At 42.8% G+C, this 22,125-nt stretch overlaps 1 protein-coding gene across 2 annotated transcripts in view; it reads right to left on the reverse strand.

Annotated features, from left to right (window-relative positions):
• Nucleotides 1-22,125, reverse strand: part of bltp3a (bridge-like lipid transfer protein family member 3A) — a 108,597-nt gene that overhangs the window by 74,648 nt on the left and 11,824 nt on the right. For both annotated transcript variants that reach the window (XM_060845542.1, XM_060845540.1), the window contains exons 2-3: nt 1,807-1,969; nt 1,097-1,135 (exon numbers count right to left, since the gene is read on the reverse strand). In XM_060845542.1, coding sequence (XP_060701525.1) covers nt 1,097-1,135; nt 1,807-1,969 — 202 coding nt within the window. The remainder of the gene's footprint in view (nt 1-1,096; nt 1,136-1,806; nt 1,970-22,125) is intronic.

The following is a 22,125-nucleotide window of genomic DNA, read 5'->3' on the forward strand; positions in this document are numbered from 1 at the left end:
GGGGAAACAGGAGGAGAGGCAAATATACACTTAAAATTGTGACTGAATGGCAATTACATGTTTTATCCTAAAAGTCCACAGGAATAATACATACAACTAAAATTCTCCATTAATCTGCAGTGCTTACACAGGGGTCAAAAATGTCCTTTTCATACTTGCAATCAGTAAGCAAAACTAATGGTTCAGATTCTTCATTTCCCGAACCACGGAAACAAGTGGGTTAATGCAGGAATACTTAACTGCATTACTATTCTGACTTCAATCCTGAAAAACTAAAACTAGATTTCTGACAGCCAGATGCATTCAACATTAATCTTCTTCATGGGATCTCTCTAATCTTCCTCACTTAGAGGATTTTAAAAAAAAACTGCTTAATACACTAGATCAAGCCGCATATCATTCAGCCCATTTTAATGATTTTACTGCCACACAAAACAAAAGAACTCCACTCGAGTACAAGAACGCAAAACACATTCCATAACTCAACTCTTATGCTTGACTTGTCGAAATTTGATTTCAGCCATTGCATGCTGCCACAATGCTCGACATAACTGATATTTTAAGAACCAACCGCTGCTACTCTTAGAACACAATTAATTTCAAGGTCAAGGCATGATGGAGGGCAGCAAACAAATCAAGGGCAACACTGAGAACTCTTGTCTAACTAAAGTAGTACAGTAAATTAAAACCACTAGAAAATTTTTTATTCATGCAGACCAGAGATCAAAAAAAGGAGATGGTGGCATAGTGGATGAGTAACCCACAACCTCAGGCTCCTTGGGGCGTGTTTGATTCCCACCCTGACAGATGGTGAAATTTGAATTCACTAAAATAGGGACCATGTAACCACTGCCTAATGCTCTAAAAACCCATTTGGCTTACTTGTGGCCTTGAGGGAAAGAAATCTCATCCATAGCCAGTCCAGCATGTGTATTTGTCCTAACCACTGCAAGGACTCCTGGCTACTCACTGGCTAAGTCGGGACAGGCACTAAATGCTGGCCTCGGCAGGTACACTTATACCCCATGAGCAAACGGAAAAATGTTATGATCAGTGCTGGACAAAACAAATTTCTGAATTTAGAAATCTGACTTACCAGACAAATGGGGTGAGTCTTCAGCTTGGTCCATTGTATCTAAATAAAAGAACAAAGCTTTAACAATTTAGATATATTACAATAAGGATCTATTTGCAGTTTTTGATCCTAAAAGGATAATATTACATTACTATATACAGTATTACTGGCCATTTCATATTTTAAGCCAAGGTTGGAGGTGTGTAGTATCACAAATTGAAAATTTCTTCCAATAAGAAGTGTTCATTTAAACTATGTCAAGTTTTAAACCAAAAAAATCCATCAACCAAGATTCCTAATTAACACAATTATTTATGACCAAAATAAAACTTATTCAATGAAGCAGCGATGATTGGTCAACTTACTTACAGTAAGGAACACATCATTAAAATGTTTTACACTCAAAACAGCCCCAGATGTTCTTAACTTCATCACACTGCTCACCCTATGGTCTGCAATGTTCCGCAATTACTTCAAACTAGCTTCAAGTTCATGTGAAACCACATGACAAATCCATGTTGCTTGATGATAAGAGTAAGTTCATTTTATTTTTCCTGGTGTACAGCATAAATGAACAAATATACTTTGAGAATGGTATCCATATTAAAATTTACTTCCCATCTCTCCCTACTCTGCCAAGAAACTTAGTGGATCATGTTCTTTGGAACATGCATTGTTGTAGTACAATACTTACACCAAGCTAAGTAAAGGCCTGCATATGTTCTACTTACTCTAATGGCTGCTCTGTTGCAGTATACCCTGGTAATAGCCAACCAAGTGGGCAGATCCAGCACATTTTGCAGTACTTCCTCATCCAGTTCCAGGTTGGTCAGCTGACCTTCTCCTTTTAGTGTACTTACGTTGATTTTGTCAGGTGAGAGATTCTTTGTAAACCTGAAATATGAATTTCAGCTGTCACTTTAACGGTTTTGAGAACTCTAAAAATATTCTAGTTTATTATTTAAAACATTCACTTCCAAAAGAAATACGAGAATATTTCAGTAGCATTGTTCACACATTAAGAAAATCGACATGGAAGGGATGGATAAAGTGAAAGGGGAAAAATCCTTGGAGGACATTTTAAAAATACGCAAAGCCATGAAATGAAAATTCTGCTCTGGCTGATAGCAAGCTTGGAGGTTAGATGGGCATTTAACATGCAAACATAGAAAACTGAAGTAGAAGTTGGCCATGCAAGCGTGCTCCACCATTCAATGTGATCATGGCTGATCATCAAACTCTGTACATTATTTCCACTTTCTCACCATATCCTTTGATGCCTTTTGCCCCAAGTATAACTAACTCAATGAAACACTGAACTTTTGGCCTCAACAAATTTGTATGGCAGAGAACACCACAGGCTCTCCACTCTCTGGGTCAAGAAATTTCTCATTTCAATCCTAAATTCCCTCCCCTGCATCCTTTAGACTGGTGACTCTCCTGGTTTTGAGTTCTTCATTCATTGGGAATATCCTTCCTGCATTTCCCCTGTTCAATCTTTGACCATAAATAGGAAAAAGAGTAGCTGGTTTGGTCCATCAGGCCTGCTCTACTATTCAGTGAGATCACTGATGATCTGGCATTTCTCGCATCCACTTTCCTGCCCTTTCCCCATTACCCTCAATTTCTCTATCAAATCATGAACTTATTTGTCTCAGCCTTAATACACACTCAGACTCTCCCTGCCCCAGTTCCCTGTGACAATGAATTCAAAGGCTTAAAACCTTCAGAAAAAAAACTCCTCCTTATCTCAATTTAAATTCGCACCCCCTCATTACAAGAATGTCCTCTGATTCTGGATTCTCCCAGGAAGGTAACAATGCCTGCATCTACCCTGTCAAGCCCGTTAAGGAGGCAAGGTGGGAGGTAAACAGGGAGAGAGGTAGAGAAGGAGCCAGATGATATTTCTGTGATGAGATATGGTAGGTAATGGCATTCAGCAGCTATACAATATGGCTTCAACTCCTTAACCATTTCCTGAAGACAAGACAACTTCCCAGTCTGCACAAAAGTGTAAAATTAAACCCACATCATTGAAATTGAATTCCAGAGTTTGACAAAGTGGAAAGAAATGTTTTTCTTTTGCAGTCACCACTTCCCTCCCAGAAAGTGAATTAAAATACTAACAAATTCCTCTTAGCACTAAGAAGGAATTAAATAGGAATTCAGATTTGTTCTGTGCAGAAGTTCTATTATGAATTTAATCCTATTGCAGTTTGTTGACAAGAATGATGTCAGGAAAGAGATCAATCGGAGACTGGTACAGTTGAGAAAAGAAGCGAGTCAAACAGTCAGGGCAGGCAGGGACAAAGCAGAGAATAAGGCAGGACTGATAAATTAAACTGCATTTATTTCAGTGCAAGAGGCCCTAACAGGGACAGCAGATGAACTCAGGGCATGGTTAGGAACATGGGACTGGGATACCATTGTAATTACAGTAACATGGCTCAGGGATGGACAGGACTGGCAGTTTAATGTTCCAGGATACAAATGCTACAGGAAGGACAGAAAGGGAGGCAGGGGGAAGGGGAGTGACGATTTTGATAAGAGATAGCATTGCAGGTGTACGGAGGAAGGATATTCCTGGAAATACATCCAGGGAAGTTATTTGAGTTGAACTGAGAAATAAGAAAGAGATGATCACCTTACTGAGATTGTATTATAGACCCCCAGATTTGTAAGGAGATATCGGTTATCTGCAAGAATAATAGGATGGTTATGGTAGGGGATTTGAACTTTCCAAACATAGACTGGGATGATAGGTAGATAGGATAGTGAAGAAAGCATTTGGTATGCTTTCCTTTATTGGTCAGAGTATTGAGTACAGGAGTTGGAAGGTCATGTACAGGACATTGGTTAGGCCACTGTTGGAATATCGCGTGCAATTCTGGTCTCCTTCCTATTGGAAAGATGTTGTGAAACTTGAAAGGATTCAGACGAGATTTACAAGGATGTTGCCAGGGTTGAAGGATTTGAGCTACAGGGAGAGGTTGAATAGGCTGGCGCTGTTTTCTCTGGAGCATCAGAAGTTGAGGCGTGACCTTATAGAGGTTCATAAAATCATGAGGGACATGGATAGGATAAATAGACAAAATATCTTTTCCATATGGTGGGCAAATCCAGAACTAGAGGGAAAAGATTTAGGGAGAGGGGAAAAGATATAAAAGAGACCTGCGGGGCAACTTTTTCATGCAGGTGTTGGTAAGTGCATGGAATGAGCTGCCAAAGGAAGTGGTGAAGGCAGTGTATTTGAGTAGGAGAGGTTTGGCGGGATATGGGCCAGGTGAAACCAGAATGGGTTGGGATATCTGGTCGGCATGGATGAGTTGGACTGAAGGGTCTGTTTCCGTGCGGTAAATGTCTATGACTCAGCAATCAATCTTGAACTGCAATTCAATGAATTACAAGTATGAAACGGAGTTGACAAATTAGAAACATTTCTCCAAAACAAAAAAGAACTTCTGTAGCATTTAACATGCCATGCAATCAGGTATCGACATTCTAAGAGCTTAAAGCTATTAGCATGCTGATTTGTCTTGGAGAATACATTCCCTGTTTACTCTGTACCAAATACAGCATTATGAAAGACTGGAAACTTCTGTCAACAGTGCACGCGGGTGTTAGTCACAAGCATACCCAGCAACCACTTGTATTTCAATTAAACATCCATTATTAGCAGTTTGGCTCTGGTCAGATTATTCTCAGTCTGAAACACCATCCTTCATGCATGGTAAATTAATGCTGAAAATCCTGCAGCTGACATCTCACTCCGTGTAATGACAATCTTTCCTCAATCGACTAGACCGATGGAATCAAACAGGGTGGGTTTGAGAGTCATCACATCTTGTACTCAGTCTGAACTGTTCAAATGTTGGATGATCAGTAATCAATGAAAACACAAGTCATGGTGCTAACTCTAAACCCTCAGATTAAACAGCCATCACAAAGTTGAAAAGTTGCTTTCCAATGCTTAAAACAGCTTCCAGAAGGAATTTGAACAGTTCTAGTTAAGATCAACTATTTTAGCGACAATTCAAATCGATCCAGGGAGTGAACACCAAAATCCTCAGCATCTGCAGGAGTCAGGGGCATGGCCTTCCTGTAGATCACAAAAAAAATGAGGAACCACTACAATACAAACCCTCTTATCTACCACAAAGGACCACGCGATCAGGTCAGACAAGTCGTAGAGATGTCCAGTGTAGAACCAGACCCATTGGACCAAACTGTTCATGCCAACCAAATATTCTGAAGTAATCCAATTCCATTTGCCACCCCTTGGCCCATATCTCTCTCAACCCTTCCTATTTATATAGCCATCCAGATGCCTTTTAAAAGTTGTAATTGTACCAGCTTCCACCACATTCTCTGGAAGCTCATTCCATATATGCACTACCTTCTGCGTGAAAATGTTGCCCCTTAGGTCCCTTTTATCTCCTTCCCACCTCACCCTAAATCCATGCCCTCTAGTTATGGACTTACCCACTCTGGGGAAAAGACCTGGAGTGCTATTTATTTATGCTATCCATGCCCCTCATGATTTTATAAACCTCTATAACGTCAATCTTCAGCCTGACACTCCAGGGAAAACAGCCCCAGCCTATTTAACCTCTCCCTATAGCTCAAACCCTCCAAACCTGGCAACATCCTTATAAATCTTTTCTGAACCTTTTAAAGTTCAGCAACACCTTTTCTATATGAATCAAATGGGGATTTTTTTTAAAAAAACATCTGAGCTGACCTCAGAAGTACCTAATACATAGGTAGCAATTCTGCAATCAGTGAGAGACATACATTGCAAAAAGCAATCATCACTGAAAACTATATGGCTTGCACTACTTCATTCACTCCAAAATCCAAAATGATAGAAAAGCTGCTATATTAACTCACTTTGTTCCACACAACCTCAACTAATCAGCACATCAACATGCCCCGGAACCAACTTGATCCCAATTAGAATTTCAAAACGAACAGTTATGCTACATAAATAGTTCTGGAAATTCTGTGTAATAGAACATAGAACATTACTGCGCAGTATAGACCCTTTGGCCCTTGATGTTGCGCCAACTTGTCATACCAATCTGAAGCCCATCTAACCTACACTATTCCACGTACATCCACGTGCTTGTACGATGACTACTTAAATTGGCGAATCTACTACCGCTGCAGGCAAAGCATTCCATACCCTTACTACTCTGAGTAAATAAACTACCTCTGACATCTGTCCTATATCTATCATCCCTCAATTTAAAGCTATGCCCCCTCGTGCTCGCCATCACCATTCTTGGAAAAAGGCTCTCCCTGTCCACCCTATCTAACCCTCTGATTATCTTGGCTGTCTCTATTAAGTCACCTCTCAACTTCTCTCTAACAAAAACAGCCTCAAGTCCCTCAGCCTTTCCTCATAAGGCCTTCCCTCCATACCAGGCAACATCCTAGTAAATCCCCCCTGCACCCTTTCCAAAGCTTCCACAACCTACTTATATTGCAGTGACTAGAACTGTACACAATACTCCAAGTGCGACCGCACTAGAGTTTTGTACAGCTGTAGCATAACCTCATGGTTCCGGAACTCGATCCCTCTATTAATAAAAGATAAAACTCTGTATGCCTTCTTGACAACCCTGTCAACCTTGGTAGAAACTTTCAAGGATCCGTGTACCTGGACACCGAGATCTCTCTGTACACCTACACTACCAAGAATCTTACCGTTAGCCCAGTACTTTGCATTCCGGTTACTCCGACCAAAGTGAATCACCTCACATTTGTCCGCATTAAACTCCATTTTCCACCTCTCAGTCCAGCTCTGCAGCTTATCAATGTCTCTCTGTAACCTACAACATCCTTCGTCACTATCCACAACTCCACCGACCTTAGCATCGTCTGCAAATTTACTAACCCACCCATCTATGCCCTCATCCAGGTCATTTATAAAAATGACGAACAGCAGCGGACCCAACACCGACCCTTGCAGTACACCACTGGTAACTGGACTCCAGGATGAACATTTTCCATCAACCACCACCCTGTCTTCTTTCAGCAAGCCTATTACTGATCCAAACTGCTATATCGGCAACAATCCCATTCCTCCACATTTTGTACAACAGCCTACTGTGGGGAACCTTATCGAACACCTTGCTGAAATCCATATACACCATACCAACTGGTTTACTTTCATCTACCTGTTTGGTCACTTTCTCAAAGAACTCAATAAGGTTTGTGAGGCACGACCTACCCTTCACAAAAACGTGCTGACTATCCCTACAAGATTTACAAGGATGTTGCTAGGGTTGGAAGGTTTGAGCTATAGGGAGAGGTTAAATAAGTTGGGGCTGTTTTCCCTGGACTGTCAGAGGCTGAAGGTGGACGTTATAGAGGTTTATAAAATGAGGGGCATGGATAGCATAAATAGATTAAAAAAAAAATAGACAAATAAATAAATTATTCTTTTGTAGATGATTATAAATCCTCTCTCTTATAACCTTTTCCAATACTTTGCCAACAACTGAAGTAAGGCTCACTAGTCTACAATTACCAGGATTGTCTCTACTCCCCTTCTTGAACAGGGGAACCACATTTGCTATCCTCCAGTCTTCTGGCACTATTCCTGTAGACAATGACGATTTAAAGATCAATGCCAAAGGCTTGGCAATCTCCTCCCTGGCTTCCCAGAGGATCCTAGGATAAATCCCAGCCGGCCCAGGGAACTTATCTATTTTCACACTCTGCAGGATTTCTAATACCTCTTCCCTGTGAACCTCAATCACACCTAGTCTAGTAGCCTGTATCTCAGTAACCTCCTCGATAACATTGTCATTTTCTAGAGTGAATACTATTGAAAAATATTCAGTTAGTGCTTCCCCTATCTGCTCTGACTCCACACACAACGTCCCACTACTATTCTTGATTGACCCTAATCTTACTCTTGTCATTCTTTTATTCCTTAAATATCTATAGAAAGCCTTAGGGTTTACCCTGATCCTATCTGCCAACAACTTCTCATGTCTCCTCATGGCTCTTCTGAGCTCTTTCTTTAGGTCTTTCCTGGCTACCTTGTAACCCTCAAGCACCCTAACTGAGCCTTCACATCTCATTCTAACATAAGCCGCCTTCTTCCTCCTGACCAGGGATGCCACTTCCTTCGTAAATCACGGCTCCTGCGCTCTACAGCTACCTCCCTGCCTGACGGGTACATACTTATCTGGACACACAGTAGCTTTTCCTTGAATAAGCTCCACATTTCTATTGTGCCTATTCAATGCAGTTTCCTTCCCCATCCTATGCTTTCTAAATCTTGCCTAATCACATCGTAATTGCCTTCCCCCCAGCTGTAACTCTTGCTCAGCGGTATACACCTATCCCTTTCTATCACTGAAGTAAACTTAACAGAATTGTGATCACTATCAAAGTGCTCACCTACTTCCAAGTCTAACACCTGGCCAGGCTCATTACCCAGTACCAAATCTAATGTGGCTTTGTCCCTTGTTGGCCTGTCTACATACTGTGTCAGGACACCCTCCTGCACACACTGGACAAAAACTGACCCATCTATAGTACTCGTAGTATAGTGTTCCCAGTCAATATTTGGAAAGTTAAAGTCCCCCATCACAACTACCCTGTCTCTCTCACTCTTATCGAGAATCATCTTTGCTTTCCTTTCCTCTACATCTCTGGAACTATTCGGAGGTCTATAGAAAACTCCCAACAGGGTGACGTCTCCTTTCCTGTTTCTAACCTCAGCCCATACTATCTCAGTTGACGAGTCCCCAAACATCCTTTCTGCAACTGTAATACTGTCCTTGACCAACAATGCCACACCTCCCCCTGTTTTACCATCTTCTCTATTCTTACTGAAACATCTAAATCCTGGAACCTGAAACAACCATTCCTGCCCCTGCTCTAACCATGTCTCTGAAATGGCCACAACATCGAAGCCCCAGGTACCAACCCATGCTGCAAGTTCATCTACCTTATACTGGATGCTCCTGGCGTTGAAGTAGACACACTCCAAACCAACTTCTTGCTTGCCGGTGCCATTTTGCAACCCTGAAACTTGATTTCGGACCTCCCCACTCTCAACCTTTTCTATACTCGAACTACAATTTTCGTTCCCAGCCCCCTCTGGATTAGTTTAAACCCACACCAATAGCCTTAGCGAATTTCCCCCCCACCCCCCAGGATATTGGTACCCCTCTGGTTCAGATGAAGACCAACCTGCTTGTAGAAGTCCCAATTATCCAAAGAATCCAAAACCCTCCCTCCTGCACCATTTCTGTGGCCACATGTTCAACTCCTCTCTCTCCCCCTATTCCTTGCCTCACGAGCACATGGCATGGGCAACAAACCAGAGACAACAACTCTGTTCGTCCTAGCTCTCAGCTTCCATCCTAGCTCCCTGAATTTCTGCCTTAAATCCCCATCTCTCTTCTTACCTATGTCATTGGTGCCTACGTGGACCACGATTTGGGGCTGATCCCCCTGCCCCTTAAAGGATGCCAAAAACATGATCAGAGACATCACCTGGGAGGCAACACACCAACCGTGAGTCTCTCTCATCCCCACAGAACCTCCTAACTGTCCCCCTAATTATAGAGTCCCCAATGACTACTGCTCTGCTCCTCTTCCCCCTTCCCTTCCGAGCAGCAGGGACAGACTTTGTGCCAGAGCCCTGTACCCCACTGCTCCCCCCCCCCCCCCCCCCAAACAGTATCCAAAACGGTATACTTATTGTTGAGGGGAATGGCCACAAGGGATCCCTGCACTGCCTGCTGGTTCCCTTTCCGTCCCCTAACTGTAACCCATTTGCCTTTTTCCTGTACCTTAGAAGTGACTACCTCCCTGTAACTCCTCTCAATAACCCCCTCTGGCTCCCGAATGACCCATCCAGCTCCAGCTCCAGTTCCCTAACGCGGTTTTTGAGGAGCTGGAGTTGGCTGCACATCACGCAGATGTAGTCAGCAGGGGCACTAGTGGTGACCCCTACCTCCCACATTCTGCAGGAGGAACATCCAACTGCCCTAACCTCCATTCTCACTATTCTAAATTTCCAAAAAGAGGCTGTTGAAAAAATAATTTTAAAAAACTCGTTACCTTATCAATCTAGCGCACATATCTTTATTTTGGTTAGAGGAGATGGGTGGGTGGGAAGACACTATCAGAGTAGTGTTTCGGATAACGCAACGACACAAATATATGACTTCCCAGAAGCCCTTCGCTCCTCTCGGCAAATGGAGGCCCAACTCCCGAAGTCAGTCCCTTTAAATGTGGGAAAAACTCGCCCTTCCCGGCAGCCCTCGCTTCACCTCTCCTTGTCAGCTACTTGCAACTCTGGCCTCCAAACAGTTCCATGTCTCCTTTACATAAATCAAGCCATTGGTGTTGTAACCAGAAACCTCAATACTATCCCTTGACAAAATCTGGCAATATCATTAAATCCAGAGACCAAAAGAATATCACTACAAAAGCAATGACCAGTGCAGATGATTGTTGGACAGAGTACCAGCTCATCGACTACTGAAATACCACCAAAGACCACCAGAAATAGCTGAAGATGAACGCAACACTTCAGAAAAAAAGCTCAAATGTTGAATGTCTTAACAGCCAAGCAGACTAGCAAACTTCCAAAAAAGAAGGCTTCCCCAAAAGCTCCAAAAAAAAGGTTAGTTTAAATGGAGTGGAAAAAAAAATCTGGAAAAAGCTGTAGACAGGCATAATCACATTACCGACAAGACCAGGAAACTCCAAGACCGGTTTGATGACACAATGACCACATCATCCAAGAACATGGCAGACAAGGTGGAGGAAAGATCTCGGTGCCTGGCAAAATGACATTGATTTGCTGGTAAGGAGGCCATCTCATCAAACAAAGGCAAATTACAAAGAAGAACTAGGAAAAATTGAGGACATTTGGTGAATTCAGCATTAAGGAGCAGCAACCTCTTTCTGAAAAGCCCCTGGGGTTTTCTTGCTTGTCACTAAGGCAACATAGGGACACAAAGATTTAAATAGCAACCTGCAGGACAACTGTTTCATACAAATGGTGGTGCGTAAATGGAAAGAATTGCCAGAGGAAGTGGTAGATGCAGGTATAGCTGCAATATTTAAACGTCATTGGACAGATACATGAAGAGGAAAGGTTTAGTAGGATATAGCAGGCAAAATGGGACTAGTTTAATTTGGGAAACCTGGCCAGTATGGATGAGTTGGACCAAAGAGCCTGTTTCCATGCTATATTACTCGATGACTCTGTGACAAGACACTTGGCCTCAAACCACTGCACAGCAAGGAGAGAGAGAAAAAGACATAGAATAAACAGAGAACATGTCAAAAAGAACTCAAACTGTGATGCCATGTTCAATGAAGTCATGTTTGAGGGAATCCCCAACTCCCAAGGTTTATCATGGATGTTTACGCAGTGAGGCAGAAGTTGAAGCGGCCAATAGATGTGCGAAGAATAGAAAAGCGACAAGAGTCAAAGGGATTCCAATAAAGATTTTGAAGTAGCAGGAGCAGAGCTTACATGACATCTCCATCAGCTGTTCCTGAAAATCTTGGAAAACAAAATTCCTGTTATTCTCAGGTATGCTGTCATCGCCACCATCTTCAAAAGAAGCGAGATCAACGTGAACTGGGGTACCGAAGTAAACTCCAGACTGTCCATTGCCAGGAGGATCACCATCTGAATCCTGGCAAGGCATCTTCTCCCAGTTTGAGAGAAAATCTCTTTCTTTAAATGCCAGTGTGACATCTAACCAAACTGTGGAACCACGAACATGATTTTTATTGGTCGGCAACTCCAAGAGAAATGACAAGAATACCAACCACTTTACGTGGCCTTAATTGATTTGACCAAGGCTTTTGATTCAGGCAATCAAGTAGTATTGTGGTAGACCCTGTCAAAGGCTGGCTTTTCAGTGAAATTCATCAAAACTTTGTCTCCTCCTCAACACTGGCGACAATGATAAGAAAGCGATTGCTGATGATTTTGGACGGAAGTGGGATCAAACATATACAATGTTCAGTGTGTTGCTTGAATTCTCTGTCACATGTAGTCACCATTTGTCATGTGAGGTGGGTTATTGTGCATGTCTTGCAGACACAGTTTGCTCAGGAAATGCCACCATGAGAAATTTTCCATGCACTTTCCAAAAAAAAGTATAGATTTCACTCTGAACACAACAGGATTGTCTATTCAGAAAAGAGACATGTGGCTAAACAGGTTCCTCTCTAACTGAATGAGATAAAACAAACACCTGTTCCTAACAGCCCAGCAAAGTAACTTCCACCAGTCATAAATCCTACGAAATCTGGATGCAAAAGATACGCATTGCCCAGAGTGCACTTTCAATTATATCTCAGGTAATCAGACCATTGTATTTCCAAAAATAACTCAAAATAAACCCTCAATCCTTCAAAATGTCAGTCTCAAGAAATATTAAATGTGAAGGATCTTCATAATTAGATCCAGACTATCTGATCCACACCACCATCAGCGAGGTAAACTATGGCAGGCAATGTATCATTACCATTAAGATTGATAGGAACAAACTCAGAAGGCAGCAGCACCATCCAAGAGATATCACAGAAACCAAAAGGTGAAGGATGAATTCTGACAGCTCGAAAGGAAAAAAAAATGCAGCTAATTTTCAAATCTTGCTTAACAATTATTCGTGGTCCTCAAATCATATTGATGGAATATCAAATGGATGAGGACGACCTGTACACAGTTGGGTGGCAATAACAAAATTTGAGGGCGAAAAAAAAGACAGCTGTCACATTGCAGTGTGAGCATTTGGAGGCACAGAGAAGCAAACACAAGGCTTTATAACAGACAGTTCATACCATTGGTTTACTGTCTTAAGGCTGGAATGATTCCATTCTTGGTCAAGTTATTACTTCTCTATATTACAGCCAGAATACATTGGTTGCCAGGTACTTTGGGAATTTCTATGGGCCATAAAAGATGTTAAATAAATACAAATTCATTTTTCTTACCTAGATTAAACAGATTACATTGGCACTTGTCATGTCAGCTCTTTCCATTATTAATTAGTGATTACATGGGTAATTCATGGAAATCTCATTGCAACCACTTTCCAAGAACTGGCAATGAAGCGGTGTAAGCAAATATTTTATCGGATGGAAGCAGCAAGAGGTCGCACTAAAGTGTGAGAAAGACAAAAACTAACAGTATGCATTACCAGACCACTCAAAACATTGTTAAGCAGGCAGTCCCAGGCTACAAGTTAGCTAGGTTGACTACTAGATTTTAAAAACAAAAAATTATTCACACAATTACACAATGAAACACAAAAAACAGAAAGAAGAATGCCTCCAGAACTCAGTGTCTCTATACACAAGTCCCAAAATCCCTTTAAACACCAGCTCCCTGTTGAACTTCTCACCAGTTCAAGACTGAACTAAAAGCACTCCCCTTTCATTATACAGTCACTACTAAAACATGACCACTTTGGCCCAAAGTCTCTTTGTTTACACATAAGCAGAAGGCCTCAAAATCCTTTTCATCTCAATTAAAACAGAGATAGGAGCCTGGCCCGGTTTACTGCCCCTCTGAAAAAGAATCAAGGACAGAGTCGCCTTGAGCCAAGGAACAGCTTTTAGAAAAAAAACTGACTAGCTTTGTGACACAGAGTGCAATTACAAGGTAATGACTCTCCATAGAGGAACATTTGATTCAAACATTTTGCATTTGCAATTAAATTGTTACATTCAAGACAGTTAACCCAAAACCAAAACAGAATCAAGCCTGTTTCACACCCCTGATTACACAGTCTATAGAAGATTCTGACCCCGGAGACTGTATGGAGCCAAGACTACTGTAACAATCACCCAACGTGAAAAACCATTCATCTAATTTCCAATGGTTAGAAAAGATATTAAGCTAATCAAGTCCACAAGGAAACATCAATGAAAACTAGTTCAAGTATAGGCTCCAATCTTACGTCCAGGGACATGCGGATAGCACGCTTCACAGAGTACAGATAAAGCAAGGATGGTGAACCCCCGAAAGACACTGCAACCGACCATACCAAGAAGATTCCAAATCAGACTGTGCACTTCAGGCTGATGGTTGTCCTCAGGTAAGACAAAGGGTGGAGGGGTTTGCTTTTTAAATCAACTTGTGATGCACGGACACTGCAACTCTGGGCAGCCATTCTCCTCAAACCTTGAATTCCTCACCATCAAGTGTTGACCCTTCTATCTACCACAGGAATTTACCACTGCTGTGTACATACCACCACAAGCAAAGGAAGAGGAAGCTCTGGATATGCTGTACTCCACCACGAACGCTCTGGAGACAGAATACTCCGAGGCCTTGTTTATTGTAATTGGCAACTACAATCAAGCCAATCTAAGCAAAGTGTTGCCCAAGTACCACCAGAACATTACCAGCCCCACCAGGGGCTCGAATATTTTAGACTGCTACACCATTGTGAAAGGTGTCTACCGCTCCATCCCACATCCTCATTTCAAGAACTCCAACCACAATGGCATGTTTTTTTCTTCTGGCTTAGAGGCAAAAGCTAAAGCAGGAGACCCTCTCACAGATACTGTTCCAGCGTTGCTCACAGGAGGCAGAGGATCAACTCCGGTGCAGTTTGGAGTCAAATGATTGGGCCATATTCAAACAGTCCGCAGGTACCTCGAATGAGTACGCTACTACCTTCACATACTTGACCACCAAGTGTGTGGAGGACTGCATACCAAGGAAGTCAATCTGGGTGTTCCCCAATAGGAAACCCTGGATGAATCAGGACATACAGAACTTGCTAAAAAACAGGTGTGAGGCCTTCAGATCAGGAGACCTACTCAAGTATGACCTTCCCAGAGTCATTAAGGCAACCAAGGAGCAATACCGATCCAAACTAGAGACCCAGACAGACAACCAGTGACTATGGCAAGGACAGGTTTTAAAAAGTGACTGTACAAGATAGCAGACAATAACATATCCCTCCCAGATTGTCTCAACGCCTTCTACGCTCGGTTTGAGCAGAATTTCTGTGGAGGTAACATCTATTCCGACAAGTCCTGACGAACTTAACCCAACATTGACTGCAGAGGTCAGATCAGTTTTCCTTCACGTGAATCCAAGGAAAGCGATGGTACCAGACAGAGTACCAGGCTGTGATCTGAGCATGGCAGAGGTCTTCTCGGACATCTTTAATCTCTCCCTGCGGGAGGCCACTGTGCCTGCCTGTTTCAGGAGGGCCAATATCATCTCTGTGCCTAAGAAGGCTCATTCAGCATGTCTCAATGATTACCAGTGGCTCTAACTTCAGTGGTCATGAAGTACTTTGAAAGGCTGGTCATGGCATTAATCAACTCCAGCCTCCCCACTACTCTTGACCCACTCTAAGAGATCCATCTCAGATGCTATATCACTTGCCCATCACTCCTCCAGAGAACATCTTGACTCCACGAACAGCTATGCAAGAATCCTACTCATTGATTACAGTTCAGCCTTCAACACTATTATCCCCTTGAGACTGATTACTAAACTTAGTGATCTCGGACTAAGATCCACTCTCTGTAACTGGATCCTCAGTTTCCTGACCCACGGGCCACAATCAGTGAAGACTGGGGACAATATTTCATCCTCACCAATATTCAACACTGGAGCCCCCCAGGGGAGAGCTGAAAAATGTGTTGCTGGAAAAGCGCAGCAGGTCAGGCAGCATCCAAGGAACAGGAGATTCGACGTTTCGGCCATAAGCCCTTCTTCAGGATCCTTAAGGGCTTATGCCCGAAACGTCGAATCTCCTGTTCCTTGGATGCTGCCTGACCTGCTGCGCTTTTCCAGCAACACATTTTCAGCTCTGATCTCCAGCATCTGCAGACCTCACTTTCTCCCCCCAGGGGAGAGTACAGTAGGGGGCTGAATATGCACTGTATACCCATGACTGTGTCACCAAATACCAGACTAACACCATTTACAAGTTCACTGATGACATTCGACAAAACAACTACAGATGGGAGGTGGAAGACCTGGAAAAATGGTGCACTGAGAACAACCTAGCTCTCAATGCCAACAAAACCAAGGAACTTAATATTGACATTCAGCAGGGCATTGCTCATGCTCCCCTATAAATTAACAGCACAGAGGTGGAACGAATAGAGAATATCATGCCCCTGAGAGTGGGCATCCACAACAAGCTTTCTTGGACTCTTAAACAGGCCCAATGTCTCTTCATCCTCAGGCAGCTGAGGAAGTTTGGCATGACAGCAAATACCCTTGCCAACTTTTATAGGTGCACCATCGAGAGAGCATTCTTCTGGATGGATCACTACTTGGTATGGCAACTGTACCATCCAAGATTGGAAACAGTTACAGAGAGTGGTGACCTCTGCCCGGCCAATCACAAAGGCCAACCTCCCATCTAGAGAATCCATCTACCAGGCCCGCTGTCAAGGAAAGGAAGGCCACCAGCATTCTCAAAGGTCCATCCCACCCTGGCAATGTTTTTCTACAGAAAGGTAGAAACCCACACACCCCAGCCGGTTTCCAATCAGTTCCTACTCTACTGTTGTTAAACTACTGAATGGACTCTCAAACTCTTAGCATTTGCCTGTACCTGTGTTTTTTTTTGCTGCTGTTTACCTATTATTTACTATCTATGCTACTTAACTATGTGATCTGCCTGTATTGCTCACAAGACTAACAAACCCAAAAGACACAAGTCGTCCTCAGGCAAAACAAAGGTGATAACCAAGTTTTACAACCAAGCAGAAGAAAACCAAGCTTTCACCCAGTAAAACCCAGCACGCCTCTTACAACATCAGCAAACTCAACCCAAATTAGTAGTCGTTCAGAAATAAATGCCCTGTCACATTCGGGGTGTGGAGAGCCAGAACAACCACATCTAACAAACCTCAAAACCACATTTGGCTTCGTGAGCATAATCTCAAGAGCAGGAGTCCTCGAGAGCAGGATGTGCTCTAACTTGTGTCAGCAGATTGTGCCCATACATAAGGTGATAGAACAGTACAGGCTGTTTCTGCCCTTGATGTAATGCTGATCTTTTATCCTACTCTAAGATCAAACTAACCGACATAACCTTAATTTTACTATCATCCATGTGCCAATCCAAGAGTTGCTTCAAGTTTCCCTCGTGTATCTGACTCGACTACCACTGCTGGCAGTGCATTCCACGCACCCACCTCTCTGTGTAAAGAGCCAATCTCTCTCATCTGCCCTCACCTTTCCTTTAATCATCTTAAAATTATGCCCCTTTGTGATAGTCATTTCTGCCTTGGGAAATGTCTCTGACAATTCACTATCTCTGCCTCTCATCATCTTGTACAACTCTACCAAGTCGCCTCTCACCTTCTTTGCTCTAATGAGAGCAGCCCTAGCTCCTTCAACTTTTCATCAGGCATGCCCTCCAGTCCAGGCAGCATCTTGGTAAGTCTCCTCTGCACCCTTTCTAAAGCTTCCACATTCTTCCTATAATAAGGCAACCAGAAATGAACACAATATTTCAAGTGTGGTCTAACCAAGGCTCTATAGCATCACAAGCTCGCTACTCAAACTCAACACACCATACTCCTTCTTCACAACCCTATCAACTTGGGTGGCAACTTTGCAGGATCTGTGGACATGGACCCAAAGATCCTGCTGTTCCTCTACACTGCCAAGATTCCTGCCTTTAACCCAATAATCTGCATTCAAATTCGACCTTGCAAAATGAATCAATTCACACTTGTCCAGGTTGAACTCGATCTGCCACTTCTCAGCCCAGTTCTGCATCCTGTCAATGTCCCGTTGCAACCTACAACAGCCCTCCACACTATCCACAACTCCACCAACATTCATGTCATCAGCAAGCTTACTAACCAATCCTTCCAATTCCTCATCCAAGTCTTTTATAAAAATCACAGAAAGTAGAGGTCCCCGAACAGATCCCTGCAGAACACGAGTCACCGAGCTCCAGACTGAATACTTCCCATCTACTACCACCCTGTCGTCTTCTATAAGCCAACCCTTTCTGTATCCAGAAGGCCAAATTTTCCTATATCCCATGCCTCCTTACCATAGGGAACCTTATCAACACCACATCCTGTTCTACCTTTAACAACATATTTTACCACATCCTCAAAAGAATCCAGTAAGGTTTGCAAGGCACGACCAGCCCCTCACAAAGCCATGCCGGTCAACTCTGATCAAACTACGATTTTCTGAATAATCATAAATCCAGTCTCAGAATTCTTTAGAATAACTTGCTCACTACAGATTCCCAGGATTATCCCTATTCCCTTTCTTAAATCAAGGAAATAACATTTGCCACCCTCCAATCATTTGGTACTAATCCAGTGAACAGTGAGGATGCAAAGATCATGGCCAAAGGCACAGCAATCTCTTCCTTTGCTTCCTGTAGTAACCTTGGGTATATCCCATGTGGCCCAGGGACTTATCTATTCTTATGTTTTTCAAAGTTTTCACCACATCTTTCTTAACATCAATTTGTTCGAACATATCAGCCTTGTTCACGCTGTCCTCATAAATAAGGTCCCTCTCACTAGTGAGCACTGAAGCAATGTATTTATTAAGCAAATCACCTACCTCCTCTAACTCCAGTCTTCCCGATTGGCCCAACCTTCACTCTGGCCATCCTCGTGTTCCTCATGCAAGTGTAGAATGCGTTCAGGTTTTCCTTAATCCTACCCATTAAAGCTTTATGCCCCTTCCCCGCTCCTGATGGTCACCAAGCTACCTTTATCCTGTAACTCAGGCGTGACTGCCTCACTCGAACTCCTCTCTATCACCCCTCAGCCTCCCGAATAATCCAAAGTTCATCCAGCTCGAGCTCCCAAATGCTGTGGTGACCCTCACCTTCCAAATTCTGCAGGAGTATGCAACTCCATTGCAGTATCTTGTTGAGGTGATCTTCACTGAGGAAGAGCAGTTGCTTCTAAAACCTGTGGAGTAAGTTGTTCAGAAGGGGGAGAAAAAGGGTTTCCCAGAAGGAACTAAGAAGCAGAAGCTTATGGCAAGGGATTAGATTTGTCTCATTAGCAGCAAATTCCATAATCAAACTATTGGAAAGAAAAATTACATACAATTTAGAATCTCTCTATTGGACGGTCTTGCTCCCATGTCAATGTGTACACATGCTCAAAATAAATTCAGCAAGATATTTGCCCCTTTCAGTGGAAGAGACCAGATAAAACCCAAATCTTAACATTAATTCTGAAAAGCTACAAGATTTTACCTATACAAATGCCCACAAAGAGCAAACATATTTCTACAAAATATATTGTCAACCTCAAATTCATTCAAGTAAATTTGATTTTAAAAAATCCTGAGCAACTAAAATTTGATTAAGACCGGAGTTCAGGACAATTCCTCCAATGCAGATAGCAAGTGTGGCAATAAATGAATTTTGTATAAAGCAATAACAAAACTAGGATGGACCTGTGACCAGTGGTGTGCCACAACAATTGGTTCTGGGTCCACTGCTTTTCATCATTTATATAAATGATTTGGATGTGAAAATTGGAACTCTGGTTAGTAACTTGCAAACCACACCAAAATTCAAAGGGCAGTGGACAGCAAAGAAGGTTACCTCAGATTACAACAGGAGCTTGATCAGATGGGGCCAATGGGCTGAGTGGCAGATAGAGTTTAATTCAGGTAAATGCAAGGTGCTGCATTTTGGAAAGACCAATCAGGGCAGGACTTATACACTTAATAGTAAGCTCCTGGGGAGTGCAGGTTCATAGGTCCTTGAAAATGTGGAGTCACAGGTTGATAGGATAATGAAGGTGATGTTTGGTATGCTTTTATTTATTGGTTAGTGCATTGATTACAGGAGTTGGGAGGTCACATTGCAGTTGTGCATGACACTGGTGAGACCCCTTTTGGAATATTGTGTGCAATTCTGGCCTCCCTCCTTCAGGGAGGATGTTGTAAAACTTACAGTCAGAGAGTCATAGAGACATACAGCATGGAAACAGACCCTTTGGTCCAACCCGTCCAAGTATCCCAATCCAATCTAGTCCCACCTGGCCCCAGGTTCAGAAAAGATCTACAAGGATGTTGCCAGGGCTGAACTATAGGGAGAGACTGAACAGACTGGGGCTCTATTCCCTGGAGCGTCAGAAGCTGAGGGATAACCTTCTAGAGGTTTATAAAATCTGAGGGGCATGGATAGGGTAAATAGACAAATGAAAAAGCCCAAAACTAGAGGGTAGGTTCAAGGTCAGAGGAGAAAGACCACACAGAGTGGTGAGTGTATGGAATAAGTTGCCAAAGAAAGTGGTGGAGACTGGTACAATTACAACATTTAAAAGGTATCTGGATAGGTATATGAATAGAAAGGGTTTGTAGGGATATGGGCCGGGTGCTGGCAAATGGGACTGGATTAGGTTAGGATACCTGGTCAGCATGAACAAGTTGTGCCAAAGGCTGTTTCCATGCTGTACACCTCTAGGACTTTAAAAGGATGCTGCAAAATAGAGTAGATACTTGGACAAAGACGGAGGGTATTAAGGGTGCAGCATATCCTTTACATCAGGGCTCTCGATGTCAACCATTAAGAATGGCTTAGCAGCTCCTTTACTGATCAAGCCAGGTGGGTCCTCAAGGTCAGAGCTGCTAGCCTAGGTCTGCAGCAGGTAGTGAGGAATGTAACAAGTGGGAAAAACGTATTTGACTTCATCCTCAAAATATGCCAGCTGCATATGCATTTGCCCATAACGTATTGATAATACTGACCATCACACAGTCTTTGTGGAGATGGAAATCCTGTCTTGACATCAACAACATCCTCCATCATGCCAAGTGCCACTACCACCATGCTGAAGCAGACAGACTTCAAACAGATCTAGCAAACACCGTCATTCAAGCTATGTTAGCAACAGTCTTCCTTCCCTTCCTGTTCCTGTAATCACTTGCACATGGCATGGGCAGTACTGTGGAAACTGCTACTTTGAAAAAAAAAAGATCTTGCTTGCTAACTTTCTACCTAAGTTCCCAATTCCAATTTCAGGACAAAGCACTCCTACCTACATTGTGAGCATGAATGTGAGCCATGATCTCTGGTTGTTAGTCCTCTAACAGAAGAGAGTATTCTGCAGCTGAAGACATCTTTGACGAACACCAGGAGACAACACACCATCCTGCAATTATGCTGATGACTGCTAATGCCTATCTACTCCACTTAATAAAGAATCCCCTATCAGTACTGTACTACCACTCTTCATTTTGCCGACCTGTACAGATGCACCAACTGTTGTGCAATGGGCTTAGTTTTTCCAAATCAAGGATACATCACCTTCACTAACCAATACCTAGAATGGAAAATATTCCAAATGAATAGCTCCTCTGGTAACTCCTGCACTGAAATTGGCTCAAAACATTTTAATCAAGTGTGCAGAATGGTCAAATCACATAAGACAGCCCAACAGTCTGTATCAAACTAATTTGATAGTCTGCAGCACATGATACAATCTGAGAAGTACATGCAGTCAATCTCCAACATTTGATTTTAAAAGTGATTGCTTTGTTCTGTGAATTGGTTCCCAGTACAGAGGGCATGTGCGCACACGTGAGCATGGTCTAAGGGTAATTAACTGTTGAGGTGATTTCCAAAGGTAGACATCATGCAAACAATTAACTTCTTTTTCTTATGATCAGCATTTAGAGAATTGATTAAATTTCCAAGGAAGTGATACATAGAAAAGCAAGAATCTAAGAACCAAGATATTCTCCAAACAGACTCCGCCACCAAGTATATATTTCCCTTCCCACCCCTATCAGCATTCTGGAAAGACCACTACCTCCGCGACTCCCTAGTCAGATCCACAACCCCCATCAACCCAACCTCCACTCCTGGCACAATCCCCTGCAACCGCAAGAAATGCAAAACTTGCGCCCACACTCTTTCCTCCCCCCCAACCCCACTTCCCTCCAAGGCCCCAAAGGATCCTTCCATATCCGTCAGAAATTCACCTGCACCTCCACACACATCATTTACTGCATACACTGCACCCGATGTGGCCTCCAATACACTGGGGAGACAGACCGCCTA

Source organism: Hemiscyllium ocellatum, chromosome 26 (assembly GCF_020745735.1).
Source record: "Hemiscyllium ocellatum isolate sHemOce1 chromosome 26, sHemOce1.pat.X.cur, whole genome shotgun sequence".
Taxonomy (NCBI): Eukaryota; Metazoa; Chordata; class Chondrichthyes; order Orectolobiformes; family Hemiscylliidae; genus Hemiscyllium; species Hemiscyllium ocellatum.